General features: G+C 40.4%; 1 protein-coding gene across 3 annotated transcripts in view; it reads right to left on the reverse strand.

Moving 5' to 3' along the window:
* GRID1 (glutamate ionotropic receptor delta type subunit 1) overlaps positions 1-15,544 on the reverse strand; it is a 1,874,363-nt gene that overhangs the window by 1,400,460 nt on the left and 458,359 nt on the right. For all 3 annotated transcript variants that reach the window (XM_075348983.1, XM_075348986.1, XM_075348985.1), the window contains exon 3: positions 8,197-8,481. In XM_075348983.1, the coding sequence (XP_075205098.1) occupies positions 8,197-8,481 (285 nt within the window). The remainder of the gene's footprint in view (positions 1-8,196; positions 8,482-15,544) is intronic.

The raw sequence follows: 15,544 nt of genomic DNA on the forward strand, positions 1-15,544 counted from the left end.
TGTCCGTTTTTTATCTTTACACATGAAGGGTAAAAACGGACACACGGATAAAACACAAAGGGTAAAAATAGACTCACAAGGGTAAAAATGGACACACGGATAACACACGGAGGGTAAAGACAGACAGATAGATGCCACACGGATAGTAAAAATGGAGACACGGATAACACACTGATGTAAAACAATGACTGACACCATTATAATTTTTTCACTTATGAATGAGGACTACACCTCACCGGTTGTGGTGCCAAAGAAAAATATGCTCTAAAAAAGCTTTTTATGTGCACTCAAATCTCCTTGACCTAACAAGATACATTGTGCTGATCCATAATTAATCAAAAATCCTGATACTACTTTATATCAGGTCACTATGCATAGAATTTTCCAGAAAATGCTTAAAATGTAGATTTTAACAACTTGACCGCAGTTCTTTCGGGCAGTTATCATTAAAATAATAGCTTTCTTGGTGAGAAAGCTTGGAAGTTTGATTACATATTTAAGTCACCTTTGCTATCATCACATTTTCGCTCGATAATACCTAAGAAATGACTGACTTTTATATCTCAAATTTTGACATAACCTGTATACACCGCCTCTTGAGTCAGTCTTGTGCCATTTTCAGTTAGCAATTTTTTCGCTCCATGTAATAGCATTTCGTGTCACAGCCAGTTTAAAAATGGAGAGAAAGAAAACATCTGATGTGATTTGACAAAAAAGAATTTGAGTTTTGATTCTTCTACTTTATCACATTGATGAAACTATATATAACTAATATATAATGAAACAGATTAGAAATCAAAAAAATGTATAATTTGTCATGTTTTCCAGAGTGAAACTGAAATTAACATTATCAGATCATTTTAATATGAAGTTGATTAAAGGAGACAGATTTAGACTTGGCCAGCATCTCGGTAGGAAAAAATAGTCTCTGTCCATCATTTTCATAAGATTATGACTATTTCAACGAAGACTTTAGCTGTCATTATAGCAATTTACTAAAGTCAACCACATGTTCAATGGTTTCTTTTTAGATTGACTACATCACTATTTAGCTTAATGAATGTAATGTAATGACAAGAATAAACATTAATGTATTAATAGTCTACTATACACATGGGCTAATTATTTTTTTTGGTGGAACTCTGTGGCCTGCAGTCTAACCGATGTTACAATATTATAAAAAAAAAAATAGATCTTTTGGCAATTTACTTTAACGCTTTGACAACCTGGCGATTTTCCCCTTTTTATTTTGTCCTCCCTTTCTTCCAAGTGCCCTAACTTTTATATTTTTCCATCAATATAGCCATATGATGGTTTGCTTTTATTGTCCGGACCAGTTGTATTTTTAAATGACACCATTCATTCTGACACACATTGTAGTGAAAAATGGGAAATAAATTCCAAGTGTGGTGAAATTGAAAAAAAAAAGTGCAATTCCACTATTGTTTTTTTTATTTTTTTTATTTACCATGCTCACTATATAGTAAAATGGACCTAGAAGTATAATTTCCCAGGTCAGTGAGTTTGTAGATACCAAACACGTATAGGGTATAGGTTTATTTCTTTTTAATTTAAGTGGTGAAGAAAAATTCTGAAATTTGTCAAATAAAGAATTGCGCTTTTTTTCTCCATACTCCGATACCCGCATCATTCTCATTTTTTGGGATCTGGGGCTGTGTGCAGGTTTTTTTTCTGCATCCTGAGCTGAAGTTTTTAATTATACCATTTTTGAGTAGATGTGATATTTTGATTATCTCTTATTTTATTTTAAGTTGCAAAAAACGTAATGCTGTCATTTTTTTTCACGGTATGCCCTTTACCAATCAGATGAATTTATTTTATATTTTGATATATCCAGCATTTCTGAATGTGGTGATACCAAATATGAGTATTTTAATTTTTTTTAATTGTTTTATTTTCAATGGGGCAAAAGTGTGTGTGATTTGAATGTTTGTGCTTTTTAGTTTTTTTTATATTTTTAAAAACTTTTCTTTTACATTTTTTATTGTTTTTACTAGTCCCCTTAGTGGACTTGAAGCTTATATACTCTGACCGATTCTGCTGTACACAAGAACTTAGGGGACTTGAAGCTTATGTAGAAAGCTTCAAAATGAACCTGAAGACCCACCTCTTCCGACAAGCCTACAGCCAACAATAACCCTATTACATGACTGCGCAACCAGCTCTGTGCTCACCTATTGTACCCTCACTCATTCCCTGTAAACTGTGAGCCCTCGTGGACAGGGTCCTCTCTCCTCCTGTACTAGTCTGTTTTTGTAATGTTCATGATTGTTAAACTTGCTTCTTATGTATACCCTATTCACTTGTAAAGTGCCATGGAATAATTGGTGCTATAATAATAAATAATAATAATAATAATAATAATAATAATAATAATATACTCTGACCGATTCTGCTGTACACAAAAACTATGTCATGACAGTGATAGGGGTCATCATCTGACCCCCAGCTGTCATGACAACCAATCGGCACCCCGTTATCACGTCACAAGGTTATTGATTGTGGCAGGGAATGGCGCGCTTTCTGTTAGTGCTCGTTAAATCCCACTCTGAGAGATAGATTGTGAGCCCACATCAAAGGGACAGACACGACCTTGGAAGAACGGGTACATCCAATGTCTTGAAGGGGTTAACGAATATTACATTTGTCCTACATTTAGTTTAGATGTCATTTTTTTATCATATCGTTCTTTGTGTAATTATTGAGTAGGAAGAGCAGATTAACTATAATATCAAATCTAAATCCAGAATAACTTGGGTCTGCTGGCTTTCCCCTTGAAAGTAATAAATCAAATAAACCAAATATTTAATTGACTACATCTAATAATATAAATATCACAGTTAGCCAAGACACTAATTAATTAAAAAGTATACATCATTCTGAATGCAGATGAGAGAGAGCGGTCTCAGGATGACAAACTAGAGATTAATGGTGCTCATGTAGTTTATCTGGTGAGATCTACCCACAGTGAGGCAAGGAAAGTTGCTACAGTCATAAGGACAATGTTTCACAAGATTCTCTAGTGGGAACCTAAACATGTTCTGGTAATGAGGCTATCCATCATCCAGGGGTCTGCAGGGTTTAAGGCTAGGATTCAGGACATCTCTGTTATTGTGCCAACTCAGGCAATGAAGCTGGTTTAGTGACCGAGGACAGTCAATTAATCTCTAGCTTTAAAGTGAAAACAGAAAGAAAAAATAGTAGCTCTAGATGGTTTCTCTCTTGCCAACAGATGAATCATTTTCACAAAGAAGTATTACTCTATATCTCATTTTTATCAAATGTCTAAATTATATACCATTCATCAATTGTTGAATTCTAGCCCTGAAAACCATCTGTGACTCAGAAGATTATGCTGAATTGCATTTGTTTCCTTAACTTTCACGTCCACTCCTAAGCACACATTTTCCCCTTTTATATCTAAAGATCTGAAATCCTATTATCTTTTATTTTTTTACCAGTTCAAATCCAGTTTTTTCTGCATGGACAAAAAGTTACATAATATATATACATAAAAGTAACCCATTGTCTGATGTACGTGACCACAATCATGGACAGTATTAGTCAGTCCCTGGGTGTGCTATTGCAACTGGGTAAATTTTTCTTTAAAATGTTTTTAAATTAATGCAGGCTATGGGGTGTCTTCTCTTTACTCCATTCTCCTAGAATGTCAGATTGTGTGTAAAGGGAGAGACCTGTCACTCAAACGGATCAAGGTGGAGAGAAGCCAATGGGGACAAGCCTTGAACTTTTTCCCTAAATATATAAAAAGTATGTTATCTTTAAAAGGCCATAGAGATTAAGAGAAAAACATACATGACTGAAATAGCATAGCCAGACTTTGATTCACGAAAATGGGCTGCATTAATCAGATCAGAAGTTCCAAATAATGCATTAAAATGCAATGCAGCAGACCGCTATGCTCCTCCTAGTGAAAGCTGCAGGCAGACATAATTTCAGTAAGCGATCATTTCATCACTTATATCTTTATGTATGCACAGGCTTGGCCTTTGTAGCAGAAAAACAAAAACTCTGAAATCCTTTTAAAAACATCTTTTATTTTTTACAATATTAAATTTAAATTATTTTAGTTAAGACTAAATAGAATCTGTCAGCAGGTTTTTGCTATGTAATCTGAAGACACCATGGTGTAAGGGCTATGACTAGCTGGCATGTGAACATTTGTCCGACTTCATCCCCTTCTGTGATTAGTAGCTCACTGTCTACAGACTTTGTATATATAGAGCCTGGTGTGAGCAGGTGCAACACTCTGAGTCCTGTTGCATTGCTAAAGCTAAAAGGTATGATTGTGTCTGAACCGCTGGACTTAGTAATCTAAGTTACACATTGTTGGGTTCAGAATCTCTGTGTCTACATCATGCTGCTCTCAGATGAGGTAACAAAAACCTGCTGACTAATTCCCTTTAAGCTATTTTTTTATGGAAAGATGTACAGGATATAATGATAATTAATAATAGTAATAATTAGTCAAGTTAAACAATTACTGGGCATCACATTTTCCATTTTCAGGTTTTGGTAAGAAAACAAAAACAATATAAAATAGAATGGTGTAATTAATTTAAACATTCATAACTCATTACCACTAACTTATACATTTTCTACAATTGTTTTACTGATTAGGGCAGAGTCACACATACATTCTCATATTGACTTCCCGGTTTATGCGAGAAAGGTCCTTGGTTCACAAATATGTGACACTGGCTTTAATGAGAGCTTTTTACTGCCCATTTAAAGTTAATCACATATTAATGAAGAGAAATACATAAAAGAAATGTAGCAACAGTGATATAAAGAGTCAGTTTTTGTTCAGGTTTTTGAGACAGGTACTGTAGATACATCCAGGAGTAGATTCCAAAAAGTGCAGCAGTACCTGTCCTTTATCATTTATTTTGCTTCATGATCCATACCTGATTTTAACTTTAAAATTTCACCAGGAAACCTGACAAAAACCTTATTGTGTGACCTCATACATGTACCGATGGTGCATGAGGAAACAATACCAGCATGCAATAGTCTCCTATTTTTTGGAGATGAGGCAGACAACCAACTATGATGCAACTAGGGGTAATCAAAACTGAAAACACAAAGGAAAAAACCCTAAAAAAATTTTTATGTAAATTGTTTAAAACCAGAAAAATTTCAAAACACACAAATTGATACATACAGAAATGTATGTGCTATAATATACCCCATTCCGTATATTCCAGCACTTATCCATGTCTATATGTATCAATTTTTTGTTTTAGGGAATTTATCTGTTTTTAAACAATTTAAATAAAGTATTTTTTAGGGGTTTTTTCTTTGGTCTTTGGAGATGAGACAGTGCTACTTTTAATGACAAATAGCTCTTTATCCCATCCATAAGGCAGAACATTCCTTTGGGGTTGAGTTCGTATGTTCATCTGCAGTTGGCTTTCTACTATATCCATACAAGATGTTTATCATAGATAAAAAGTCTGTATTGAATCTGCGGCATAAGCGAGACATGGATTTGTTTCAGAATTGCTGTAAATTTAACATAGCTTTTACCTTGTCCATTGGAAAGAGTTATATATGCAGATTCTGTGCAGACTTCTTTTATAGAAAATGTGTTAAAATTACATTCACTTTCCCAATACTGTAATATACTGCGGAAAATCCGTCTTGTAAATGTGCTTTAAGTGAATATATCCTAAAACTGAATGAGAAGGATCCTGATCGTGGACTCTCCTCTGTAATGTTCAAATTTGTGATAAGCAAGCACAACCATGCTCGGCTGCTCGATACTTGTAGCGAGCAGTTGTGTGCTCGGATGGGTGTGAACCAAGTACCCGAGTATAATGGAAGTCAATGGGAGATTCAAGCATTTTTCTGGTAAATCTTCAGCAAATATACTTGAGTTTTCCATAGATGTCCATTATACTCGGTAAAGGAGTTGAGCCCATCCGAGCATCAACTGCTCGTTACGAGTACCAAGCACCCAAGCATGGTAGTGGTTGCTCATTAGGGATAATCGAATACCTCAATTATTTAGCTTCGCAAATATTCGACGAACAGGTCGCCGCTATGCGAATATTCGATGCACAATGTAAGTCAATGGGAAGCCGGAATAGTTCCGAATAGTTATTATTTGGGTCACCCATAGACTTACATTGTGTTACGAATCGGCGCCGCCATAGCCGCAAGCAGCCTGTTGCGGTTCCTGTTGCGCCCAGGCGCCGGCTGCCATGTTTGGCCATGCCTCAGGTCATCCAGCTGGCTGCTTCTTCCTCCACGTCTAAGTGTGGAGAGGCGGCTAGTGCGCATGTGCGCCTCGATTTACCCCAGCCAGAGTCTAAGTCCAGTGTTTCGCCTCGTGAGCATGCTCAGCCTGATAGTGCCATTTTTGAGGCTAAGTCCTTGGTTCAGGCTACTGAGCATGCTCCTACACTTAGTGCGAAAAGCCTCTTTGCACAGGTACTTGGACATCGGGCCATGTGTAAGTCCTGTGTTGTACCTACTGAGCATGCTCAGGCAGATAGTCTGATTTCTGAGACTGTTGTTCAGGCTACTGAGCATGCTCAGGTACTTAGTGCATCAGAGGCTAGGTCCAGTAAGGACCTCACTGAGCATGTCCGTGAGGTGGCAAGTCCTGATAGGGCAGAGGGTGTCAGGTGTCCTGATGATGTGGCCACTCTGGACTGGCTCGCAGATGCCCGCCCCTATGATTGGTCGTCAGACGATGACTGGTGAGGTGTTTGGAGCGTGGCTGCCATGAGGTCATCAATCACATGGTGGTTCCGGATAGGCCGCTGGTGACGTCACTGATGACATGGCACTCTGCTATTGGACCTTGGTGGTTCCACCCTGGGTTTGGGGCGGACCCAGGTTATAAAAGGGGCTGGAGACAACATGGAGGCGCGCAGTCTTCATTTATAGTTCATGGTGGCATAAGCCTTGTTGGAAGCGGAGGTAGGGCTAGACGAACGGTGCCTGTCATGCCAAGATTCGTGGCTCAGCACATCAGGGTCAGGCGCCGAGCTTCCTTGCTGCCATTCCAGTAGTGCATTAGCAGTCCAGTGGCATTAACTGGACTGCGGTTGCTGCGTTACTTGTCCGTTTGTGCCTCCTACGCACACGGACAGCATACCTGCTGCGTCACCTGTCTAAGAGTGCCCTCTACGCACACGGACAGCATACCTGCTGTGCTACCGGTCCGGTTGGGCCCTCTACGTGCACGGACAGCATATTCCAGGACCCCTGTGAAGTTAACAGGGTGTTCCTGGATTGGGTGTGTGAATTCTATTTCCCTCCACGGCTTCCCAGTCAAATGCTACTGGTTTGACTACCTGGTCTGACATGTCCTTCACACACGTGGCCAGTTGAGTGGTGAACAGGAATGATAATCGGAGGACCACTCGGCCTGTTGTGTCTTACACACGTGGCCGACAGGGCGCTACCGCAGCGGTCTTCTCGGTCAATGCTACCTGATCACCACCCGGCCTGACGTGTTCCCTTCACACGTGGTCAGAGTAGCGCCCGCTCCACCGAAACGCTAATTGGGTTGTCGTCCGGTCTGACGTGTTCTTACACATGTGACTGGTTCCCAGGTTTCCTGGGTTATTTCTGAGTCATCAGCTCTTTAGTCTTTGCCTAACCCACAGGGTACCAGCAGCTCCATTACTATCTGGAGCACGGTGGGCCCCGACTGGCGATTGGGATATATACCCCCTGGCCCTAATCTACCGGTCACCCCCCCGTAACACATTTGCGCATCAAATATTCGTGAATATTCGAATAGCGGTGACCTATTCGGAAAATATTCGCAAAGCCGAATATTTGAAGTATTCGATCATCCCTATTGCTCATCACTAGTTCATATGTGCTGTTAGGGTATATGGAGAGGAGTTGTCCTCACGTTAAAGCACTTTTAAGGGCAAACTGTAAACAGATGTCAAAGTAATTAATCCTTAACCACTATTTAAACACAATAGTATCCTCCGTATTACATTTCATTTCAAACTTTTCCAAACGTAATCCAAATATGTTATGTTGCACTTATTAAAATCCGACAGTAAAAAACTAGTGCCAATAGGAACAGTTTACAATATCTTTAGCTTACTCAATTAATTCACTCAAGGTATTCTCAAGCCCTTTTAGAAAGTAAATAAATAAATAAGTAAATTGATTACTTACCGTAATCACTGTCATAAAACACAATGAACTTCTGCCATCGGAGTTCAGTAACTAGTTTCAGCATGACATCGTTGAGGCGAACAGATGGTCTAGCAGCCAATGTATATTCCTCTCCATCCAGACTGGGGTTAAGTTGACACACAGTTCTTGGTGATCCAGCAGTGTTGCGTTGTACATAGATATGAGGAATGTGCATGGCATCTGTTAATGATTGAAGTGCATTTGCTGAGGCACAACCAGTAGACGTCACTAAGGCTAAAATCCCCTGGGTCATCAAGTCACACGCTGAAAAAGAAGAGCAACAAATACAGTCACACTTAACCTTCATAATACATGAGCAAATTTTTGCATTATGGCATAGGAGAATTGTTAAGGTAATATATTTGATTTAGATTTTGTTGTTTAAATCAGGGAATAAGTCATGTTTTTAGGTTAAAGGGTTATCCAGGACTAAAGTATATTTTAGAAATGTTAATTAATCAACAAGGAGAAGATCTAATGTCAAAAAGACATATAATGTGGTCTTTGAGTAAACCTCAACAGAATCCTTACAACATACTCAAAAGACCATTTGCAATCAAAAATACAAAATCTTTGTTGAAACGTGATTAAGAACATAAACACACAGACATGTTAAAAAAAATACATAAAAAAGGTGTGATAAAAGAGTCTGTCACAATTAAAAAGACATAATAATCCACATGATGGTCAATCCTGATACATGATGTACATTTTTACATGGAGTTCTACATGTTAGGCCTAAAACACACTTCCGCATAAAAAACGTACATGTGACATGGTCCATTTTTCAGGTCCGTGTTCTGTTTTTTATGGGTGTTTCTCCGGTACGTTTGTCATCTGTGTAATGGTGTATGCTGTCCGTAAGTGCATGTAAAATGTCCATGTGTGCATGTAAAATGTCCGTGTATGTGTACGTAGAATGACCGTGTGGAATGTCCGTGTGTGTGATGTAAAATGTCGTTGATACATGTCGGCTGACAGCAGACAGAGTTGCGCGATGAGAATGAACTCGGGTGAACTTCACCCGACTTCATTGTCATACCGCAGCTCTGTCTGTGTCGCGTACTGATTAGCGGTCACCCGTGAAGGACTCACCGGTGACCGCTAATCCCCTGAGTGACTGAATTGAGTAGCGCGATTAGTGCTGCTGTCACTCAGGTTACCCGCGGCTAGCTGGATCCTCCCCCTGAGACCAGAACTCACCTGTGACTTCATCAATGTCAATCGGGCGACTTGCTGTCACAGGTGGAGGATCCAGTGGTGGCCGCGAATAACCTGAGTGACAGCTCAGCTGATCGTGATACTTACATCAGTTGCTGTGTGGAGGTGACAGGGGCGGCGGTGTTCTTCTGCAGCTCTTGTCACTTTCATGTAGCTGAGCTGGAAGCAACGCGGGACCTCCGTGGATTACACCAGACATGGATGGGTATTTGGGGCTTAATAAATTGGTGAACGAGGGTATTTGTTATTGTTTATTATTTCAAATAAAGGATTTTTTCACTGTGTGTGTTTATTAACTTTAACTTGCCGGTTAATCATTGGGGGTGTCTCATAGACACCTGCAATGATTAATCTTGGACTTATTGGCAGCTATGGGTTGCCATTAACTCCTTATTACCCCGATTGCTAACGCACCAGGGCAATTCGGGAAGAGCCGGGTAGAGTCCCAGAACTGTCGCATCTATAGTATGCGGCAATTCTGAGCAGGTGTTGGCTGATATTGTTAGGCTTGGGGGCTCCCCATAACGTGGGGCTCCCCATCCTGGGAATACCAGCCTTCAGCCGTATGGCTTTATCTTCGTTGGAATAAAAATTGGGGGGACTGCACGCCGTTTTTTTTAATTAATTATTTATTTATTTCACTGCACTGTATAGACCCACCCACCGGCTGCTGTGATTGGGTGCAGTGAGACAGCTGTCACTCAGCGTGTGGGCGTGTCTCACTGCAACCAATCATAGGTGCCTGTGGGCGGGGGAAGCAGGGAATAGTAGATTGATTAATGAGCGGCCGGCATTTTCAAATGAATTGAAGCCGCGTATTTTCGGCACAGCTGTTCCTTGCCGCGCTGGTGATCGGGGATTGGTAAGTATGAGCCGGGGGAAGAAAAAGACCGAGCGCCAATGTAAGTATGACTGGGAACAGCAGAAAAAAAGGTAAGTACACTGACTTTAATAAAAAAGAAAAAAAAAATAGATCGCTCGTTTAAAAATGCACACGGATGAAACGTGCTGAACACGGACATACTCCATGTGCGGTCCATGCAGGCATGGACCCATAGACTATAGCTGGTCCGTGCCTGCGTGCTGCCGGCCAAAAATGGACATGTCGTCCTTGTAGAAAACCGCACACATGTACTTACGACACAGACACACGTTCCGTGTGATTTTACACGTGTGTGCCATCACCCATAGAATAACATGGGTCTCCGTGTCTCTGTGTCTCCGGTACGTGCAAAAATGTACCAAACACGTACCGAAGGCACGGATGTGTGTTGCGGGCCTCAATCCCAGTGTTGTTTAAGGCAAAAAAGAAGAGCTGTAATTCTCAGTATCCCCAGGGTATGAGTCAGGTTTATTTAATTGTAAGAGGGGAAACACACAGAAAGCAGTGTGGAAAAATTAATTTATATGAATAATATCATTGTATTACATAACCAAAGCACTGGTAAAGCTATAAAAGTTGTATATTTAACTGACTATAGAAGAGAACTCAGTTTAGAAAGTATATTTTGCAAATTCATAACACACACATGACCAGCATGGAAAGAAACCAGTAGTTAAAGGTATATTACCTATGTGGACAGCCCCCACACCACTCCAATGATCGTTTCTCATCAGCTTTGTCAGGGAGAGTCCATCATGTGGATTATTATGTCTTTTCAATTGTGACAGACTCTTTTATCACACCTTTTTTATGTATTTTTTTTAACGTGTCTGTGTGTTTATGTTCTTAATCATGGTTCAATAAAGATTTTGTATTTTTGATTGCAAATGGTCTTTTGAGTATGTTGTAAGGATTCTATATTTTAGAAATGGGCCAAAGAAGTAGTAGGCAGGTAGCTGCTATTTACTTAGTAACTACCTGCCTGGTCTATCCGACGACAAGTTGTCATTGTGTGCTCCTGCCAGTGATTCAGCTGCTCCACATAAAAAGGGATCTCATCTTCTTCTGGGCTGCACTAGTTCTTTGGCCCACATAATTATAGTCCTGGATAACCCCTTTACTTAAATAAATCGGTAAAGTGTTAATTTTTATTTTCATATAAAAATCTGTATAAAAAAATTGTAACTTTCAAATGCAACTGGGGCTATTCTAGACTCATATTTCCTGCAGAAAGAGGCTGACTAAATGTTTACATTGAAGCATTTCATGAGCGGATGCAAAAGTCATTGTGAAGGAAGAGTCAGCAGAATTAGCAGTGATGTCGCCTATTGTGATTGGCGGATCCTATGTTATCATCTCTGTGTAGAGATGAGCGAGTACCGTAATATTCGTAATTGCTATACTCGTAATGAGTACTTTGTAATACTCGCATATTCGCACTGAATAGCGAGTACAATGCAAGTCAATGGAAAATGTGAATTATTTTCTGCTGGACATAACAAAGAGGTTTGGGGGCCTGAGGAAAAGGCTGAAATGGATGAGAAAGTGATGAAACTGAATGAGGAGAGCCTGGAGAATATGTCAACAAAAATGCATAATATCTCTCTCGAACATTGTGAGGTGAGTACACTAAAACTCGCAATGTACCAAGTAGCTCGAATACCATACTATCTGTGTGAGTAGCGAATAGTATTACTATTACGCTCATTCATCAATAGTTACCCATCATTGTCATCATGCCTGTGATGATAATGACACTTCTAAAACCTCTTCTGTAAAGATCAAATAGCTTGAGTCTAAAATAGGCCCAATAAGTAAGCGATTAATATTTCAAGATTTCTTTTAAAATAAAATAATAAGGGTGATATGAAAAACATTGTCAAAGATTTTAATGAAAAAATGTAACACAAAAACATGACCTAATTAAAATATAATTTTTTTATGATATATTTCCTTTGAATATAAATGTCTTAAAAATATAACAAAAATATATTACTGTTTTAATATTAGCCATTGGGCCATAATTATATGCTCCCAAATATAACCCAATCAGCATATCCTCTGTACAATAGGGGCAGTGGCAATAGTCACATCATCAATATCAGAAGGCATTATTATAATGAATAGTGATTAGAGATGAGTGCATAATATCATCTCAAACTATCTGATTGGAGGAATACAGATGGGAACTGATAGTAACCAACAATATTATTCTGGTGAATGTGCAAGTCTAATATTTGATTACCACAACAAAGAAGTGTGCAAAAAAAACCCATTTTTAACAACAATACACTATGTAAAGGGTGCTTTACATGCTGCGACATCGCTAGCAATGTCTTGCATGATAGTACCCGCCCCCGTCGTTCGTATGACATTTGGTGATCACTGCCGTAGCGAACATTATCGCTATGGCAGCGTCACACGCACAAACCTTTACAGCAACATCACTGTGACCGCCGAACAATCCCTCCTTCAAGGGGGAGGTGCGTTCGGCGTCATAGCGACATCACTGCGGCGTCACTAAGAGGCCGCCAAATAGCAGAGGAGGGGTGGAGATGAGCGTCTGGAACATGCCGCCCACCTCCTTCCTTCCTTATTGCCGGTGGATTTAGGTAAGGAGATGTTCGTCATTCCTGCGGTGTCACACATAGCAATGTGTGACGCCCCAGGAACGACGAACAACCAGCGGCATGTACCACCAACGATATTATGAAAAGGAGTGACGTGTCAACGATCATTGATTTTTGACATTTTTGCGATCATTGATCTTCGCTCTTTGGTGTCACACACTGCGATGTCGCAAATGGCGCCGGATGTGCATCACTAACGACGTGACCCTGACGATATGTCGTTAGCGATGTCGCAGCGTGTAAAGCACCCTTAAGGAAGACAAATGTCTTTAAATTTCTGTATTGTAGTGATTTTTCTTTTAGCTTTTAAAATATATATGTAGCTTTCCCATCCCACAAGGCAGGGAGCATACTTTTTGTGACACATAAGTCTTGGTAATTAGGATGGAGGGGTATTAAAATGCCTTCCTTGTTTGCATCTTGAGAAGAATAAAAAATGCTGGTAGTTACTGCAGTATGGCACAAATCAATTAATGTAGAGTCAGACTGACTATGCAGATTCAGAACTTCCCTATCACTTGAATTTTTACATTATTTGTCCCAGACTGAGACTTAACTTCCATTTTCAATGTGCTACAGCCCACCACAATCAAATTAGGTCTTTTTCTCTATGTGGAATCAGCTATGCGCTCTGATATCCTATTCCTATGCTGTAAAATCCTAAAATGGAGTTGTTTGGCTCTCCCTGGGACCAGAACTTGGGACTTCCATCCTTTTGAGATAAGTAATGATTCTGTTTTAATAGTCGTTTTGATCATTGTATTTATATATCACTTGGTGCATTACATGTGTTTTACCCTGAGAGTAATATATTATCAGAGTTTTTCATGGAGTCCTGTCACTTAGTGAGTCGCCAAGAACCTTAGGGCATCATACCCTCCACTGTCAGGTAGTGAACTGTAGGGCTATTAAGCATCAGTGTCCTATACCCTCTCCCAGATGTCATGGATTATTTATTCGCCTTATTTCTCTCATACTGCTTTGTTATGAGTGTTTACTGATTTTTGGACTTTTTAAGGATTTTTTAAAAGTTAAATTTTAAAGGATTTTTCTATTTTGATAACTTTGGGACTCTATAGCTATTATTCTTCTTCAGTTTGTCACCCTTAGAAATGCCAGTTTAATGCACCTTCTGAACGATTTGTTTTCTATCTTTCTCTGCCATTTTTTGACTGAGGTAACGTCAGAGAGATAACAATCAAGAAAGAGGGACATAGAGGTAAGTGAAAAACAAGTATGTGGGAAGGTTTACTGAACTGTTTGGCCACACCAAGGGTACACTGAGGAACTGTGCTTGGTGGAATATTCATTTTGTGCTGACAAGCTCCATTTCATATCTACCTTTGTTTCTTATCCTAAATCCCAAACATTATTTAAGTCACTTGTAATTGACAGATTCATTTACTGTACTTCATGGTCATCACGCAGTTTATAACAAGGTTAGTATACAGACCAAACTCCCACTTCAGTATTCAGCCTTACCATGGGTGTCCTTACGTGAACTAACAGCGCCATATATGCCTATGGGGCTGTTGGTTCAGGAGAGAAGATATGCAGTTAAGTCAGGTATTTAAATTATAGCATGGACCATATAATATGGATCTGTGAATTCAGCCTAATATTGAGATTTTTTCATTATGGCAGTTTCACACATGAAATGTTTGCAAAAATACAACATTATTATATGGGGTCTTATAGTGTCTTGCTGCAAACTAATGCTGCACCCTGAAATAAAAAAATGTAGACCCTATTTTCTTATCCAAGACAGCACATATTAAGAAGTTTTGCTGCTTTCAGAAAACCTCTGTTCCCTGACTGCCATTTGTTAAAAAAAAGAACTGTGCTCTCCTCACCCTCCCTGGGTGCAGTGTCTACTCTACTGTGATTATTGCCTGCAGTGCTAACTTCACATTGATAGTGCTGCAGCCAATCACTGATCTCAGCAGCTCTGAGCAATTTGGGGCAGAGCCGCTGAGTTCAGTCATTGGCTGAAGTGGTATTTGTCACGCTCCCCGGGTCCCCTGTCCAGCTCCCCGGCTCCCCTGCCACGCTCCCCGGCTTCCCTGGCTCGCTTCCCGGCTCCTCTGTCCGGCGTCCCCCGCTCCACAGCCTCCAGGCCTCCTCACCTAGGATCCCCAGGCGTCCCGGTCCCCGCTCCCAGCGTCCGCTGTCAGCTTCGCTCCAGCCCGGCTCCCCTGCCTCCTGTTCACCGCTCCCTGCCCTGGCTTCTGGCACCCGGGCCACGCGCATGCGCATTAGGGCGCGCGCGCTGTCATTGACCCTTTCTTAAAGGGCCAGCGTCCACAGACAGGATATTGAACACACAGGTACAGGGTATAAAGGGGTTTAATGTCCAAGTGGGCGGGGCCTGTTCTTCGTGTTTCCTAAGCTAGGAGTCAGGTCTCCTTGTCTCTGTGATATACTCACCTCTCTCTCTTCTAGAGCCGCTCCTGCCTCGCCATCTGGTCCTGCCGATTCCCGAACCCCGAACGCTGACTATCTGCCATCCCGTCAGTCCGTACCATCGCTGATCCCTGTGGTAACCCGTCCTCTCGCTCCATCGGTTCCGGACTCTGCCTGACAACATCTTGGC

This window comes from Anomaloglossus baeobatrachus, chromosome 5, assembly GCF_048569485.1.
Source record: "Anomaloglossus baeobatrachus isolate aAnoBae1 chromosome 5, aAnoBae1.hap1, whole genome shotgun sequence".
Classification (NCBI taxonomy): Eukaryota; Metazoa; Chordata; class Amphibia; order Anura; family Aromobatidae; genus Anomaloglossus; species Anomaloglossus baeobatrachus.